The sequence below is a fragment of the Sphaerodactylus townsendi genome, linkage group LG13 (genome assembly GCF_021028975.2).
Source record: "Sphaerodactylus townsendi isolate TG3544 linkage group LG13, MPM_Stown_v2.3, whole genome shotgun sequence".
Lineage (NCBI taxonomy): Eukaryota > Metazoa > Chordata > Lepidosauria > Squamata > Sphaerodactylidae > Sphaerodactylus > Sphaerodactylus townsendi.
Window position 1 is genome coordinate 37,549,804 of NC_059437.1, and position 15,248 is coordinate 37,565,051.

At 45.3% G+C, this 15,248-nt stretch overlaps 1 protein-coding gene across 1 annotated transcript; it reads right to left on the minus strand.

Annotated features, from left to right (window-relative positions):
• Nucleotides 1-5,605: 5,605 nt before the first annotated feature.
• MTFP1 (mitochondrial fission process 1) lies at nt 5,606-14,911 on the minus strand. Its single transcript, XM_048513635.1, has 4 exons — nt 14,722-14,911; nt 11,164-11,291; nt 9,411-9,643; nt 5,606-6,247 (listed from the first exon to the last, which is right to left on the minus strand). The coding sequence occupies exons 1-4, from the start codon at nt 14,801-14,803 to the stop codon at nt 6,172-6,174; spliced, it is 519 nt and encodes a 172-aa protein (XP_048369592.1). The 5' UTR covers nt 14,804-14,911; the 3' UTR covers nt 5,606-6,171.
• Nucleotides 14,912-15,248: the final 337 nt, after the last annotated feature.

Consider the following 15,248-nt stretch of genomic DNA (forward strand, 5'->3'; position numbering starts at 1 on the left):
TGCCCTTGTGTAATAAGAGCTTCTGTAGCTCTGCAGAGATTTTATCTGAACTACAGGCATCCCATTAATCTTATCCTGCAGAAGTCAATCTACAAGCATTGCAATACCATATCAAATAACATAATGGGAGCCAGCTGTGGTATCTCTAAAGCTGAATGTCTTTCTGCTTTACTTAGAAAACACTTCCCACTCCTACACTCTTTGAACTCTTGTTCTCTTTGCAGGACAATGCCACACCATAAAGAACCTGTTGTTGGTGAGTGTGGCTTTTGTGGTCAGCTGTGTGGTGGCAGCTCTCTTCCTTGGAGCTCTCCTGGCTCTAGCCCTGTCCTTGTTTCACTACTCCCGGACCCGCAAGGGTCACAGACTTTTGAAGAACAAGAAGGAACAGCCCTTTGATACGGAGCTCAAGACAGTGATTGGAGCTCTAGCGGTTGCTGAGGAGACGGAAGAGTCAGACTTGGACTACTGTAAGCTGAAGGGAGAATCTCCAGAAAAGGACTAACCTAATCTTTGTTTGAAAACAAATAAATGTCCCAAAGTGGTAGCAGTTACTTTATTTGACATCGCTACATAAATCTTCCTCACAGTCTCTATTGGAGGTAAGCTACTCTTAGATAGTGTTGTACTTACCTTAGGCTGACCAGACATCCCGCTTTTGGCGGGACAGTCCCACCTTAAAACAATTTGTCCTGCGGGTTTTTCAAGTGTCCCGATTTTTGGAAGGCTGCTACACTGCCTTCTGGGGCGCAAGGCAGTGCAGCAGCCTCCTGCGCGCACAGCCTTCTGGGGCGCTCCTGTTTCCCACCCTGTGACAGGGCGGAAAACGGAGCGCCCCAGAAGGCAGTGCACTCCTGTGCAGCCACCTGCCTACCCGCCCGTCCCGGTTCACAAAGGTGACCATCTGGTCACCTTAACTTACCTGTAACTGTTGTAATCAATTGGTCTTTGGTGTAGGCATACACTGGGAGACTGCATGTGCACAGGCAAGCCACGGAAACCATTTCCAAAGCATTCTAGCAGACTAGGAGCACCCTTCCTCCTTCTGGCGCTTTCCCACCAAAACGGTTACATGACCAGGTGGGGCGCTACTCCCTCAGTTCACTCAGTGCCACTGCCAGAGGCCCTAAGAAACAAAAGTTCTAGGAGTTCACAGTGGGTCAGGAGGGAGGGGTCTACCTGCACAGAATCCCACTTGATGAACAACAGTTACAGGGAAGTACAACACTGTTTTTCATCTTCGTGGCTTCTGTGTAGTCACACATTGGAAGATTAGTAAGGTCACTAAGGTAAGGAGGCTGCTGTGAAGGTCTCAATGGAAGAGACTATAGTGGACTGTCTTCCCGAGAGTGGTTTAGCATACTATATACTATATTGACATTCACCCAGAACTGTCTTATAAAGGAGCACGGAGCTTTCCATAAACATGTGGATGAAATACACGCAAGTATGTGGCAAAGAAAAATAGCCCCTCTGTTGGAGAGAGGTATGTTATGTAAAGTGGCATTGAGAAACCATTTATACTAGACAGAGGGTGATAGCTTCTTCCAACCCACAAGGGCAGGCAGCGAGAAGATGCTGACCCATCGTTTTTGGAGCCTGAGAGTCCTGACTGAAATGCAAGAAAAGTCACATTCCAGATGTAAGGAGTACACAGATGCTTGGCATCATAAACAAGTGTAATGAAAACGTTGTGAGCCATGATAACTGAGAGGCAATCCCTAGTAGGGAATCCTGGCCAGGGTATCAAACAACCAAACCTTGTGAAAGTTCATAAATAGAGAAGGCATAGGTTACAACCTATATGTCCTCATTCTGCAGTTGGAAGCACTGCACACTAAAAAAATTGAACAAATGTTATGTATGAAGCAACACGGAAGTACAAAAAAATCAATGAGGGCTACACCTCTGTTTGCAGTATCCTTAGACATCCAATAAGGAGGGGGAGAATTTGAGTCCCAATCAGTGGACAAAATATAATTAATAGCATAAGATCTAAGGTCCAAACCTTGTTACAGCTCCCATAGGGACTTTTTTCCACCGGTAGTAAAGGAGTGGTGCTTACTACTCAGAAAAACCTGAGGCCACTGTTACAATGCAGGAAAGGCACTGATTAAAACTGTCAAAGTTATCAGCAAGAATGTGAATAAGCAAAACCACACCACAGTCATGCAAGCAGTGAAGCTGGCCTGATGCGGTCAAAGAAAGGATGGGCAACATAAATGAACCTTGTGCAACCTGCACAGCAAAAAAAAAAAAGTCCAGGGGGAAAACATAAAAATAGATTACCTTGTTGAGGGATTATAAGGGCATTCCCCAATGATGGGGGTCCTTATCAAGAAAAGAGCAAAAAGGGGTGGGGAGGAACGACAGGACAAAGGCCAAATAGTTGAAGAAAATAGAAGTTACAGTGTATGCAATGATTATGTGGAGGAAAGGAAAGTGGCTGTATCTATCCCTATTGCGGCCTTGGAGGCGCGTAAGTCTCACCCTTTTTTTTAATTGGGAGGGGGGAATCCGGCAAGGATAAAGGAGTCTTGGAAAGCCAGATCGGGCAGAACTGACTTTCTCAAGCTAGGTACCTGCTGCCTTTCAATAAACGCTACTGATCAAGAATCTAGAGTCTGTTTATTGGCTTAAGGTCTAAGACCTAACAGAAGTCAAGCAGGGTGGCCCAGGTTAGCGCCTGGATAGGAGACCACCAAGGTAATGGCAAATTTGTTTGTTGGGGAATAGGTGGCATATAAATTTAATAAAATAAAAACAACCTCTGATAGTCTCTTGCCTTGAAAATCTACTGATTACCATAAGATGGCTGTATCTTGATGACACTTTACACATACAGATAACCTGGACCTGAAGGGAGGCATTTTCAGGTGCCTTCTTAGCACGTAAGAATAATTCAAAATAGCCCCCTCTTTGAGTCCCAGGGTAGTACTGAACTGAAAAATCTAGTTAATGGGAATACAAGGAACCTTCCTTCTGAGGAGAAGTGGGGAAGATCTTGGGTCTGAGACCACAAAGTGACACAGGTGTGCAAAGAACTGTGGGAAACCTGGTCATGGTGGACAATACAGCAGACCACAGAATTTTAATTGTCTCTTGTAGAACATGTCACTATAGAGAACTGATGAATGGATTTAAAGAATTTTTGACAAGTCCAATTATCAGAAACTTTTTCAGTAAAAGTTGCCAAGGCATCTGACATCTTACACTGTGAAAAAAACCATGTGCACAACCATATTATTTGAAGGCGGGGAAGAAGAGCTGACTTCAGCAAAATTGTGCACAGAGGCTATTGTTTTGAGTGGTCCAATAAAACACAGCAGATCTTAACCCTGGTTGTTATCTCAGAACACAGGAGCAGGAAACTCCACCCTATTCAGCAACTCTGCAAAAACTACAAGGGCTGAAGAAGTCATAGAATCATAGAACTGGAAGAGACCACAAGGATAGACTGGAGTTGGGAGGGAGGCCTTCAGTTAGCTTCCTCCACTCAAGCCCGACAGCCCATGCCTTTAGGTTTTCAGAGCCAACAGAAGCCATGAAGGGGAGGGAGGCTTTCAGTCAGACAGCCTCTCAAAGCCAACAGGCTTCAGAGCCAACAGAATGAGTATATGTCAGGCCATGCCTCTAAACTTCTCTCTTGGGAACTGACAGGCCTTTGACATTATTGGAGAGACAGAAAGAGGGAAAGGGAGTCCTTCCCTCTTCCAGTGTCTTTCAGTCAGGCAGGCTGCAGCTAAAGCCGAAGAAAAGAGACGTTATGAATCAAAGGCTCTGTCAGGCAGCAATTCCAGGTTTCTCCCCTCAGAGCTGGCACAGCCAAGCAGGGGGAATGTGTCTTCCTTCAGGCTGGCACAAAGCAAACGCCTTTGAAAAGAGCCAGTGAATCTGAGGCTCTCAAGATAACCCTTGCCACAGAGGGAGCAAGTGCCTTTATTCAGGCTGGCGCATAGCCAAAGCCTTTGAAAAAGAGCTTTTTGGGTCCAGCACTATCTGATTATGGCTTTGGGGGTAGACTGGTGATAGAAAGAGCAGGCAGCTCTGCCATGCGACCCCTGGGCTGATAGCTATAATGCCAGATTGGAAATCCAGAAACATTTTTTCTTTAAATGTAGCGCATTCTTCACGAAAATGATTACTGATTAAACAAATCCCCTCAGCCTCAAAAATGAGGTGAGGAAAGTAACAGATTAAAAGTAGAAATCTTCTCTTTGCGGTGACAAAAAGAGAACGGAGGGAGTAGTGCCCGTCCTCCTGGTCATGTGGTCATTTTGGCGGGAAAGCTCCAGAAGGAGGGGGTGCGCTCCAAGTCTGCTAGAAAGCTTTGGCAATCTTTTCCACAGCTGGCTTGCACATGCACAGTCCCATTGAGGGACAGCACAAAAGCCACAAAGATAAACAAGATTTTCAGAGTCTGTTCCGTTCTCCAGAGTTTTCCTTGGTCAGGTACCTTTTAAAATCAGCTCTCTTCTGGCCTCAAGTGGCAGCAGTGTGAAAAGCAGTTGAGTGGAAACAAGGCTGAAAGGGGAATTTTATCTCTTCTCCCCTATTCCAAGCAGTTCAGCAGGCATACATGCCCTGATTTCTAGCCATCTTATTCACAGAACAACCCTATTGTCTATGGTTGAGCGACTAAAACCTTGTCTAGAATGCAGAACTTTGAACACAGGACTGACTCCCTGCTCAAAATCTGGTACTCCAACCACTCAATATCTTCATTGGAGTTTGGTAATGTGTAACCAAAAGCTCCTCTTCAGGGTAAAACAGAAACCCTGCAGAATTTGCTTAAAACTTTATTGCTTTAAAAAAAAGTTTTAAATTGATAAATTGTATAGAAAAGTTAGTTCAAACTAGGACAAGGAGGCAATTGAACAGTTTCCAACCTGCGTGATGACAAGCCAAGGTGAAAACTGGCTTTGGGAACTTTTTGACCCAATAATGCAACAATACTGGTTAAATGGCTAAGTTTGATAAGATATTCTATCTTTTTTCCCCTAGGGCTAATGGTGGAGTGCAAATTTTGACTGGTGGAATTGCATGAGGGTGACTGTGTGGATGGGTTGAAAGCTTATTCAGTTGCCCCCCTCCTTTTCCCTGGCCCTGTTCTAAAATTGGTTCTGGTCAGCTGCAATTTCCATGTATAAACCACTGAGGCCACCCTGGTTTGTCCAAAGGTAAGCACCTTGATCCAGCTAATGTTGAAGGAGCATTTTGTTACCCAAAAGTCAAGGCAAAGAAAAGGCTGCAGATCCTAGTCTTACATGCTAACCCCTATGCCATGTGGCAGGAGACTGAGGTGGCCTTCATAATTTCAGATTGTAGGTTTGACAAAGTCATCACAGCTAGTAAAAAGAGGGGTAGAATCATCACTGATGCATTCATTTTCTAACTGCAAGGAGTGCTTTTTGCACAAAGTTCAGATCCATCACCTGCAGTCCAAAAGAATACAAATACCTTCTACATGTGTGAACCAGGCTTTCCACAGTGTCAATAAAGTGGTTTGAGCACTCAAAATGCTATGTGGTAATAGGCAGTGGTACTAACTGTAAAAGCAGTAATCATTGGGACAGACCGCAGCTGTGAGCCACTCTGATACAAATTCAGATTTCAAGTACAGATTTTATTATGGTGGATAAAGAACAAGAAACTTCCACCTCGGAGGGGCTGCGGGGGGACTGTCATCTAATAAGCAATACTGAGACTGTGATAGCAGACTGTGATTCTGCTGAAGTTTGCAATAGTTAGTGCAATTAGCCACCAAATTTCAGGGTTTCACGGTGCATAATAGATAACAGATCTTTCACTAAATGAACTCATGTTGTAATGGGGAACAGCTACCACCACAACCCGGCCCATTATCTGATTCTGGTACCTGATGAAGACAACACGTAAGTCTTGAAATGCTGTGCAGTCCCATGGACCCATGACCCCTCACCCCAGTCTCATCACAGGTGTATGAACAACAGGAAGAATAGTCTGTGCCCGATGTCTGCCTCTTCCCAGCACCAGGCTGGTATAGTGCTGCAGGATTCTTTTCCAGTTCCCACTAAGTTAGATTTCAACCTTTGAAAGTCAAAGCCACATATAGGCTAGGGGGCACTGTAGCAGTCAATGAATGTAGCTGATCCAGTGTATATTTTGCCATCTGAGACAGTGGCAGACACATCAGAAAGAAGAAGATGGTTTCTCTTCAGTGCTATAGAGTTTGCGAAGGCTGGAGTCCATCAAAAAATCCACTGACCTACAGGGAGTTGGTAAGGGGAGAAAATATTGAAATAGCAGAAGAGAGAGTCTCAAAGACAAAGCTTCTTTTTTTCTTTTTGCAATTTATAGAAAAGTAGAATTTCTCCTGAAATTTATGGGATAGTGCTGACTTGGATTTCCACAGGAAATTTAAAATCCATGCCACAATCTAGGGAAGATTCTGCCTCTAATTACTGTTCTCGTATACATTTATATGCTTCAAGATTTCACTTTCTTTTGAAATCAAGGTTCTAAACCTCATGGATAAAGTACTGCACTTTAAAATGTGCAAGTATTTGCAAAAATAAGTAGATGAAATCCAGGTACAATGAGGAACAAGCACAGAATTACAGATAAAGTACCTGCCCCAGGCTGAAGCATCCAAATACAACTTGTGCCAACCATTAAAAAAATGAAAACACAATAACCCATGAGCAGAGAGTAAAAGCACTGCAGAAAGGTACCTGTAGTTACTTGAACAGCAAAGAGTTCGAAACAGTGTAATAAGACACCTTAAACTGTAGGGGAATAAGATTTTCAAACCTGCTATCTTCCCAAGTCAATGGCCTTAAATTTCACAACAGATCACAGGATTCTGGGTCATTAAACCATACATTATGCACAACATTTGCCAACATGACCAGGGTGGAACTCATCTTTCCCCCAGTGAACCGATGTGACAATTAGAAACTGCTGTGTGCAGCTGCACATTATAAGGAAGATCAGTATTGGAGGGCTAACTTTATTTCAAAGAAACTCCCTCCTCCACAGAGCCAGACATTTTACTGAGGAACTCCTGCATAGTATCTAAAAATGCAAAGTTCCTCTGGAACACTGTGCTGGAAGAGAAGGCAATACTTCCACCCCACACCCCAAGCCACTGATGACTGTCTCGGATTAAATGGTTTCTTTGTTTACATACACTAACCCTGGGCACAGGAGAACCAAAAACAAATGCACTGGACAGAAAACCTACCTAGATTAAATGCTGGTGGCTCCCATTGCTAGAGAGAGGCCAGAGACAGATGAATCCAAGTCAACCTGGATTCGTAGCAGCAGAGAGTTCCAGTGACTTTGAAAGAGGAATAAGGCCAAAAACAATCGATTGAGAAAGGACACGGCAGATCACTGAACCAGAACACTGTTGCAGGCTTACTCTGATTTACAGCAGAACTGTCTGAGGCCGTTTCCGCACGGGCATAAAATGACGGCCTGGAGACGGTAAAAACGCCGTCTCCAGGCCGCCATTCGCACAGGGGGCGCAGCTGCAGCGCAGCCGCGCCGCCCTTGCGCCGCCCGCCCGGCCAGAAGCCGGCGTATTCCCAGAGCGCTGGGAAGCGCTCTTTTTGGGGATACGCCGCTGTGAAGCCGCTGCCGAGCGAACAGCAGCGGCTTCACGCCGCCTCCCCCACCCGGCACTTACCTTGTCCCCGGGCCTCCGGCGCGTTGCCGAGGCCTGGGGACACGCCCCCCTGCCCTGCACCGCTGGAGCAGGCGCGCAGGGCCAGGGGGGCGTGTCCCCAGGTCTTGGCGACGTGCCGGAGGCCCAGGGACGAGCCGGCTCGGCCGGGCACCAGCGCTCCGCGGCGCCGGCTGCCCGGCTGCTTCCAGGACCGTCCATGCGGATGGTCCCAGCGTCTTCGGGTCGGCGCGCAATGCGCCGACCTCGCCGTTTCCGCCGCCGTGCGGAAACAGCCTGAGTGAATTTCAGGGGCAGGATTTTATAGCCTGTTGACTAGGGGTCACAAATGAAGGCCCGTCTAAACGCAACAGAAGTCTGTGCATTTGATCCAGCATTGCATGTAGTATGAAGCACAGAGTCTCACCTCTGATGTGAACTAAATCAGAGTCAAACTACTGAAAGATCAATGAACAGATTTCTGGCAATTTTTAAAAAAAATTATCTGGGATGTTTTTAATAGTTAAATAGCAGCTGTGGTATTCTCTTATTCAGACTGGGGAAAATGGCTTTTAGGCCTTCCTCTTTACTGCTTTCTTGACCTCCAATACACTCCCAAAGTTGTCCTTTGTAGAAAACATCCATGTTGCATGAACACCACTGATATGTTTCCCTCCACCCTAACAAATACCAGCTCCTGCAGGGAGGGCAGAGTTAAATATTCCATAGTTACTACTTAACACAAAAAAATCCACTAGAAAGCCACCAGGTAAAGAACTTCTAGTGTTTCTTCTGGTTTGACAGCGAGTTATCTTAGGTAAACTTCCCCGTTAGCCTTATCTTCCAATCTGCAATATGAGGATAATGACACTCTATTGCAGTGATGGCGAACATTTTTGAGACCGAGTGCCCAAATTGCAACCCAAACCCCACTTATTTATCACAAAGTGCCAACCCGGCAATTTAACCTGAATGCTGAGGTTTTAGTTTAGAAAAAAACAGTTGGCTCCCTCTTCCTCCGCCCCACCTGCTCGAGCAGGGGCCAGCCTGCTCTAATCTCCAGCAAGTCCCGTGCACACCGCTCTGTGCCTCTCTAGCATCTCTGCCTCGTCTGCGCCACCCCCCCTCGGGCAGCAGCCACCCGAAGCACAGGCACCAGGCCTGCCAGCCAAGTCCTCCCTGCTCACCGCAGTGTGCGCACGTTGTGCTCAATGGCCCAGGCCAATCTAGATGTGTGTCGGGGTGGTGGTGGTGATTTTCCGCCCCCCACATGACGAACTCTGTGCGCGCGTGCCCACAGAGAGGGCTCCGAGTGCCACCTCTATCACCCATGCCATAGGTTCGCCATCACTGCTCTATCGTAACAGGATTTATTTATTGTATTTTTTAAAAAATTCATGGAGAACTTAGGTTTGCTTCCTATAGCCCAGGTGCTGTTGGAAGGATTTCCAGAATAATGTGTGTGACAAACTTAAAACATTTCTCCTGGAAGCAATTTAGAAATGTTGTACACGTCTTATGTTTTGTAGTGTAGGCAAGATTTTATATTTTTGTGTTTTGTAGTGTAGGCAAGATTTTACATTCTTGGAAAATTATTTATTCAGTCTTTTGGCCCACTAAGGATCTTTTATCATGGTAGGTTATACCTTTCCTCCTGGTCATAGTGCACAAACAGAAACCAGAGTGAGATTTTTGAATCTTGGATTTTCTGCAGTTCTGGCTCAATCCAAAGATATGTCTCAGAGCCCAAAACAGCCCTTACCTGTCAATGGGTTTAATGATGAAGGGAATTGCTGAGAGGCCGACAGCTGTGGTCGCCCATTTTCTAACAAAGAGGGGCCAGCGGGTCATGCTGCTCATGAGGTAGAGGGAGGCCGCACAGAGGCGGTTAATGGTGAAGCCAGGAATGACCACAGAAGCCAGAGCCTGCCATATGAATGTGTCCACAACTGCCACAGCCGCTCGCGTGGTCCGACCTTCCTGGCAGGACTTTGCCTGTGGGCCACAAACAGAGAAAGCAGGAAGGAACCAAGTGAAAGAAGATTGAACTTTGTTGTTCAAAAATATGAATTAACATGACCCATTAGATCTCCCGCTAAATGTTTATAAACATGCAACACATTTTGCTTTTTAATGATATGACTTATATGCTATATTTACTTGTGGTCTTTTGGACATGGCTTATACTAGTCGTTCTCAAACTTTTTCAAGTAGAACCCACTTCTGAACTTCCTTTATTTGGACTCACAAAGTAATCACGGGCTACTTTCTTCATCCCCAGCATAAGATGTCAAAATCTTACTGCACACATTTGCATTTGCATTTTTCATTATTAGTATTTATTAATATATACTATTATTGAGCAGCAGGCAGTATTTCATACCACTTCGCATATTGCGCAGAGGCAAATTTGTCACTGAACCCCTCCAGAGTTTCCTTCATCTCCCATCTCATCCTGTTCCTCCAACCTCCTTTTTCTGGACTCATGAACGACTTGAATATTACAATGCACTTTTGGGTCCTACCTCCAATTTGCAAACCACAGGTTTACGTATACTATCATCATCTATAATGCATGTTTTATATAGTCCAATATACACATTTTATACATTCCAATATAACTCATTCTCATTAGTAACGGCCACCTCTGAGAATTCTCACTGATTCTTAAAATGATGGCACTGTAACCCTCTGGGGCAGTGCCTGGCTAGCATGAGTTTAGGAGCAGCAGTAGGTGGTTAAGAGCTCGTGTATCTAATCTGGAGAAACCGGGTTTGATTCCCAGCTCTGCCACCTGAGCTGTGGAGGCTTATCTGGGGAATTCAGATTAGCCTCTACACTCCCACACACGCCAGCTGGGTGACCTTGGGCTAGTCACAGCTTCTCGGAGCTCTCTCAGCCCCACCTACCTCACAGGGTGTTTGTTGTGAGGGGGGAAGGGCAAGGAGATTATAAGCCCCTTTGAGTCTCCTGCAAGAGAGAAAGGGGGGATATAAATCCAAACTCTTCTTCTTCTTCTTTTCTAGGCAGTAAAATATTAAAACAAAAAATGTTTTAGTGCATGCTTTACTGCAGTGGCATAAATAGACAGGAACTTCTACGTTGGTCTTGGTTTTCTTGCCCCAGCTCTCATTATCTTGTCTTGCCACTTAGCCCTTCTCATTCTGGCCCTTTCATAGAAACATAGAATCACAGAGTTGGAAGAGACTGCCAGGGCCGTCAAATCCAACCCCCTGCAATGAAGGAACACATAATCAAAGAACTCCCGACAGATGGCCATCCAGCCTCTGTTTAAAAACCTCCAAACCTCCTTTGACATAATACACTATTTAGCAAGAACATAACTGTCTTATTACATTTGTGACTCCAATAAAAATCGTGCCCAAACAAAGGCAATTTGGGGGAATTAATGGTGCGACTATATATACTTACTGCTCTGCTTCTTGCCTGCCTTCCTTACTTACAAAGGACCACAAAGCAAAAACTAAGGTGTGACTAACAGTTCATACACTCACAGCCAGTGCTTTCTTGCCCTTATCAATGGCATCCGCTGTCACATAGGCTGTTGCCACCCCGTAGCTTGTCCAGACCAACGAGACAGGCACAATGGCCCTGAAGGACTCTCCAACTTCATTTGCATAGCCTGCAATAAAAGGCAAAGTTCATCAAAGGCACAAATGCTCCTCCCACAATCGCAGACTCCACCCACTATCATGGAAAGACTAATTCCTGAAAACTTAATCTTGGCAACAAATAAATGACCAGAATTGATTTTCAGGAGTTAGCATGTTTAACAACTACACATTAAAAAGCTGCATTTTTCTCACAGCATCACAATCTGTCACCTGTTCTATAAAATAAATTTTAGGCCCATTTATCCCTAAGTCTTGTACATAATAATACAGGCCTTTCTGCAAGAAGCTCCCCTTTCCATAGGCTGAGCTTCAGTGATGTCAGAGAATGACTGTGAACACTCTAGCTGTAAAGAGGTAATGCCTCAGAATGTAAAAATTGTACAGGAAGTAGCACCTTTGTTTGACCTGCAGGACCCATACAAGGACTAAGCACAGAAAGAACTGGGTACTACTGATGGAAAGAGAATTGAAATTAATTCAAAATTATCTTTTGCTTCAAGTCTTTAATTTCTGCTTAATTGGATCATGTTGAGCTGAATCACAGACTGGAGATCCGTATCATGCACATGAATTACATCAAGGTTTATTGAGAAAAGATTTTCAAAATGACAGGCTGACATTTATGAAGATTGTCTTCTGAGAAGTTTATACAGAGATGTTCATAACCAGCACATCCTATTAGGGGATTACATTACACCCTACCACTGGGTGATTTCCATTGCAAAGCACTCGTTTGAGCTGAAGCAAGGCAATGGAAACTTTTGATCTTTGAGGGTTGGTTCGCACATTCAATTTATCAACCAATGAATATGTGCATGTGAGTCAGCTCTCAGTCCTCAACATCAGGTACTCAGAATATGGCACATGAATATGGACAGTGATTTAGCAGTTCATAATTGCTGCCACCAGCCCAATTATTTATTTCCACAGGCTGCTGTTATTGCTCTCATGTTTCAATGTCAAATGGATACAGCTACATAAATGGAGATCTCCTTTGCTGCAGAGCAGCCAAGCTCAAAATCAACAAGGGAATATTGCTGCATTCATTCAGATATAGCAAAGTGTCACACGTGGTGAACAAACAGGACTCTTCTGGTTGTGGTGGGTTTTCAGGGTTGTGTGGCCGTGGTCTGGTGGATCTTGTTCCTAACATTTTGCCTGCATCTGTGGCTGGCATCTTCAGAGGCGTATCACAGAGAGAAGTCTGCTACACTCACCCTGTCTCTCATTTTGGGACCAAAGGCAGAACAAATTGCTCCTCTTTCCTGCCGAATAGCAAGGTGCATAAATCTACCAGGAGAACCAGTGTGGTGTAATGGTTAAGAACAGTAGACTCTAATCTGGAGAACTGGTTTGATTCCCCTCTCCTCCACATGACGCCTGCTGGACTGAACTTGGACTAGTCACAGTTTTCTCAGAACTTTCCCAGTCCCCATGGAGGCAGGCAATGACAAACCACTTCTGAACATCTCTTGCCTTGAAAATCTATTTATTTAAATTTATTCGTTAAATTTATATCCCGCCCTATCCCTGAAGGACTCACACAAAGTCAGCTGCAACTTGATGGCACTTTCCACCAGTATAAATCTACCAGAAAAGTCTCTTATGCAAGACCCACTGAAAGAAGCTGTGCAAGAGATTTTGATATATTTATATCTGTGAATGCTTGCAAACGAGAACAGCCTAGTGGACTGTTATCCTCTTGATCTGTGGATTATATCTTTCTATCTCCCGTTCCACTGACTTCAAAGGCAACTAAAACATTCTGCTCCCTTTACATCGCAGCAAAAATGCCTTTTCTCTCTGTAAGTTCTCAGTACAGCATTTCACCTCCACTGTCAATGTCAGCCTTCTAGGACTTGCTACAGCAGCTGTTCTTGATGGATTATATTTAGTAGTTTTTTTGGGACACTACTCAACACCCTGCAAAGTGCCTTCCTTCCCATTAGCCCCTCCTAGGGCCAGAGACAGGATGGCAGAATGTCACCTTGAGGAAAGCTGTTCAGGCCAACACAGCAGAAATTGTGCAATGAATGCAGTTTTACACATTAATCTGCACATCTCGAATTGCCCTGATACAAAGCATATTTGCAAGTAGTTCCATTTTACACTTAGAAATTGCTCCACTTTTCCATCCTGTAGTCCTGGCCTTGAGGATCGTTCTATGCCTGTCTCTTCTAACAATTACCTGAAACCATTTAGGTGTATCCCAAGAATTTGTCCCCACAACCAGCTTCAAGAAACACCCTGGCCACTCTAATGTACATCTCTCCATCTGTGCCAAAGCTGATGTGTACATTTGCTGGCCTACACAAGATTCAGCTAACACTTTTCTTTTTTGCCATAAAATTGCACGTGGCAGTGTGGCATAGTAAGTGTCTAATCAAGGAGACCCGCAGATCTCTACTGTTCGTTCAGTTACTGATGGCCAATCATTGTCTGTCAGGATTATCTACTTTGCAGGGTTGTTGTGAGAACATGGAGAACGGAGAATCATGTATGGTGCTCTGAGTTCCTTGGAGTAAATGGATGGAATAAAAATGTGGCAAATAAACACATAAATGCAATGATTGGAGTGGTTTGGGAAAGCCAACCTAAATTAGATTTATTGCCATACATACTACATGGCACTTTACACCACTATAAATCTACCATACTATACCACTACTCTACCACTGCTCTACCACTACTATAAATCACAGAAACTGTGCGAGATATTTTGATATATTTATATCTGTGAGTGCTTGCAAATGAGAACTGCCTAGTGGATTGTCATCCTCTTGATCTGTGGATTGTATCTTTCTATCTCCCATTCCGCTGACTTCAAAAGGCAACTAAAATCTTCTGCTCTCCTTAGATGGCAGCAGAAATGCTTTTTCTGTCTGTAAGATCTCAGTACAGCATTTCACGTCCACTGTCAAAGTCAGCCCCACCTGCCTCAGAAGGTATCTGTTGAGGGGAGAGGAAGGGGAAAGGAGCGTGTAAGCCACCTTGAGTCTCCTTACAGGAGAGAAAGGTGGGATACAAATCCAAACTACTACTACTATTACTCTTGTAAGAGCAGATGGCCTCAGGACCACTAGGTTCGATTCCCTGGTCCTCCAGATGAGCAGCAAGTTCTTATCTGGTGAACTAGATTTGTTTCCCCACTCCTACATTCAAGCTGGGTGACCTTGGACTAGTCTCAGTCCCACCTACCTCACACCGGGCTCTGCTGCAGGGAGAGAGAAAGTGAAAAAGTCCGAATTCGTAAGCCCTTTTAAGTCTCCTTACAAGAGAGAAAAGCAGGGAATAAATCCAAATTCTTCTCCTTCGTGCAGGTTTACGCTAAAACAAACCCCACTGAAGTTAAGGGGACTTCCACATCCACAAACGGATCCTACCGCAGACTCAGAAGCGCACACAGCAGCCCTCCCACCCTAGGCCCGGGACGCTCACCCAGGTAGCGCACCCACGTGTCCCTGTAAAGATCAACCGGAGGCGGCGGCTCGGGCGGCGGCTCCCCGACCTGAGACCCCATCGTCGGCTAGCCGGGGCCAGAAGCAGCCCCGCGAAGCTCCGGCAGGCCCAGCCGCCGCCGGTTCCCCAACTCGTGGCTCTGGCAAGCAGGCAGCCAATGGAGCCGCTCGAATCCGAGCCGGGCCGTCCGAGCCGCCTTCCCACTGGTCGCCGGTGCCGTGGAAAGGCGGGGAGAGCCGGGGGAGCTTGCAGGGGGGCCCGCAGCAAACTTCCCAGGCTCCGGCTCCTGCGGGGAGAAGTCAGCGCGGCCGGGATCTTTAGACACAGCTGCCTTAGGGCAGGAACAGGAGACCTTTTGAACAGCTGCCTGCTTAGCGGCTCTTTATTATTATTATTATTTTTATTTATTTATTTATTTATTTATTTATTTATTTAATTTGTATACCGCCCGATCCCCGAAGGGCTCCGGGCGGTGAACAACATTCACTACAACATCAACAGGAGCG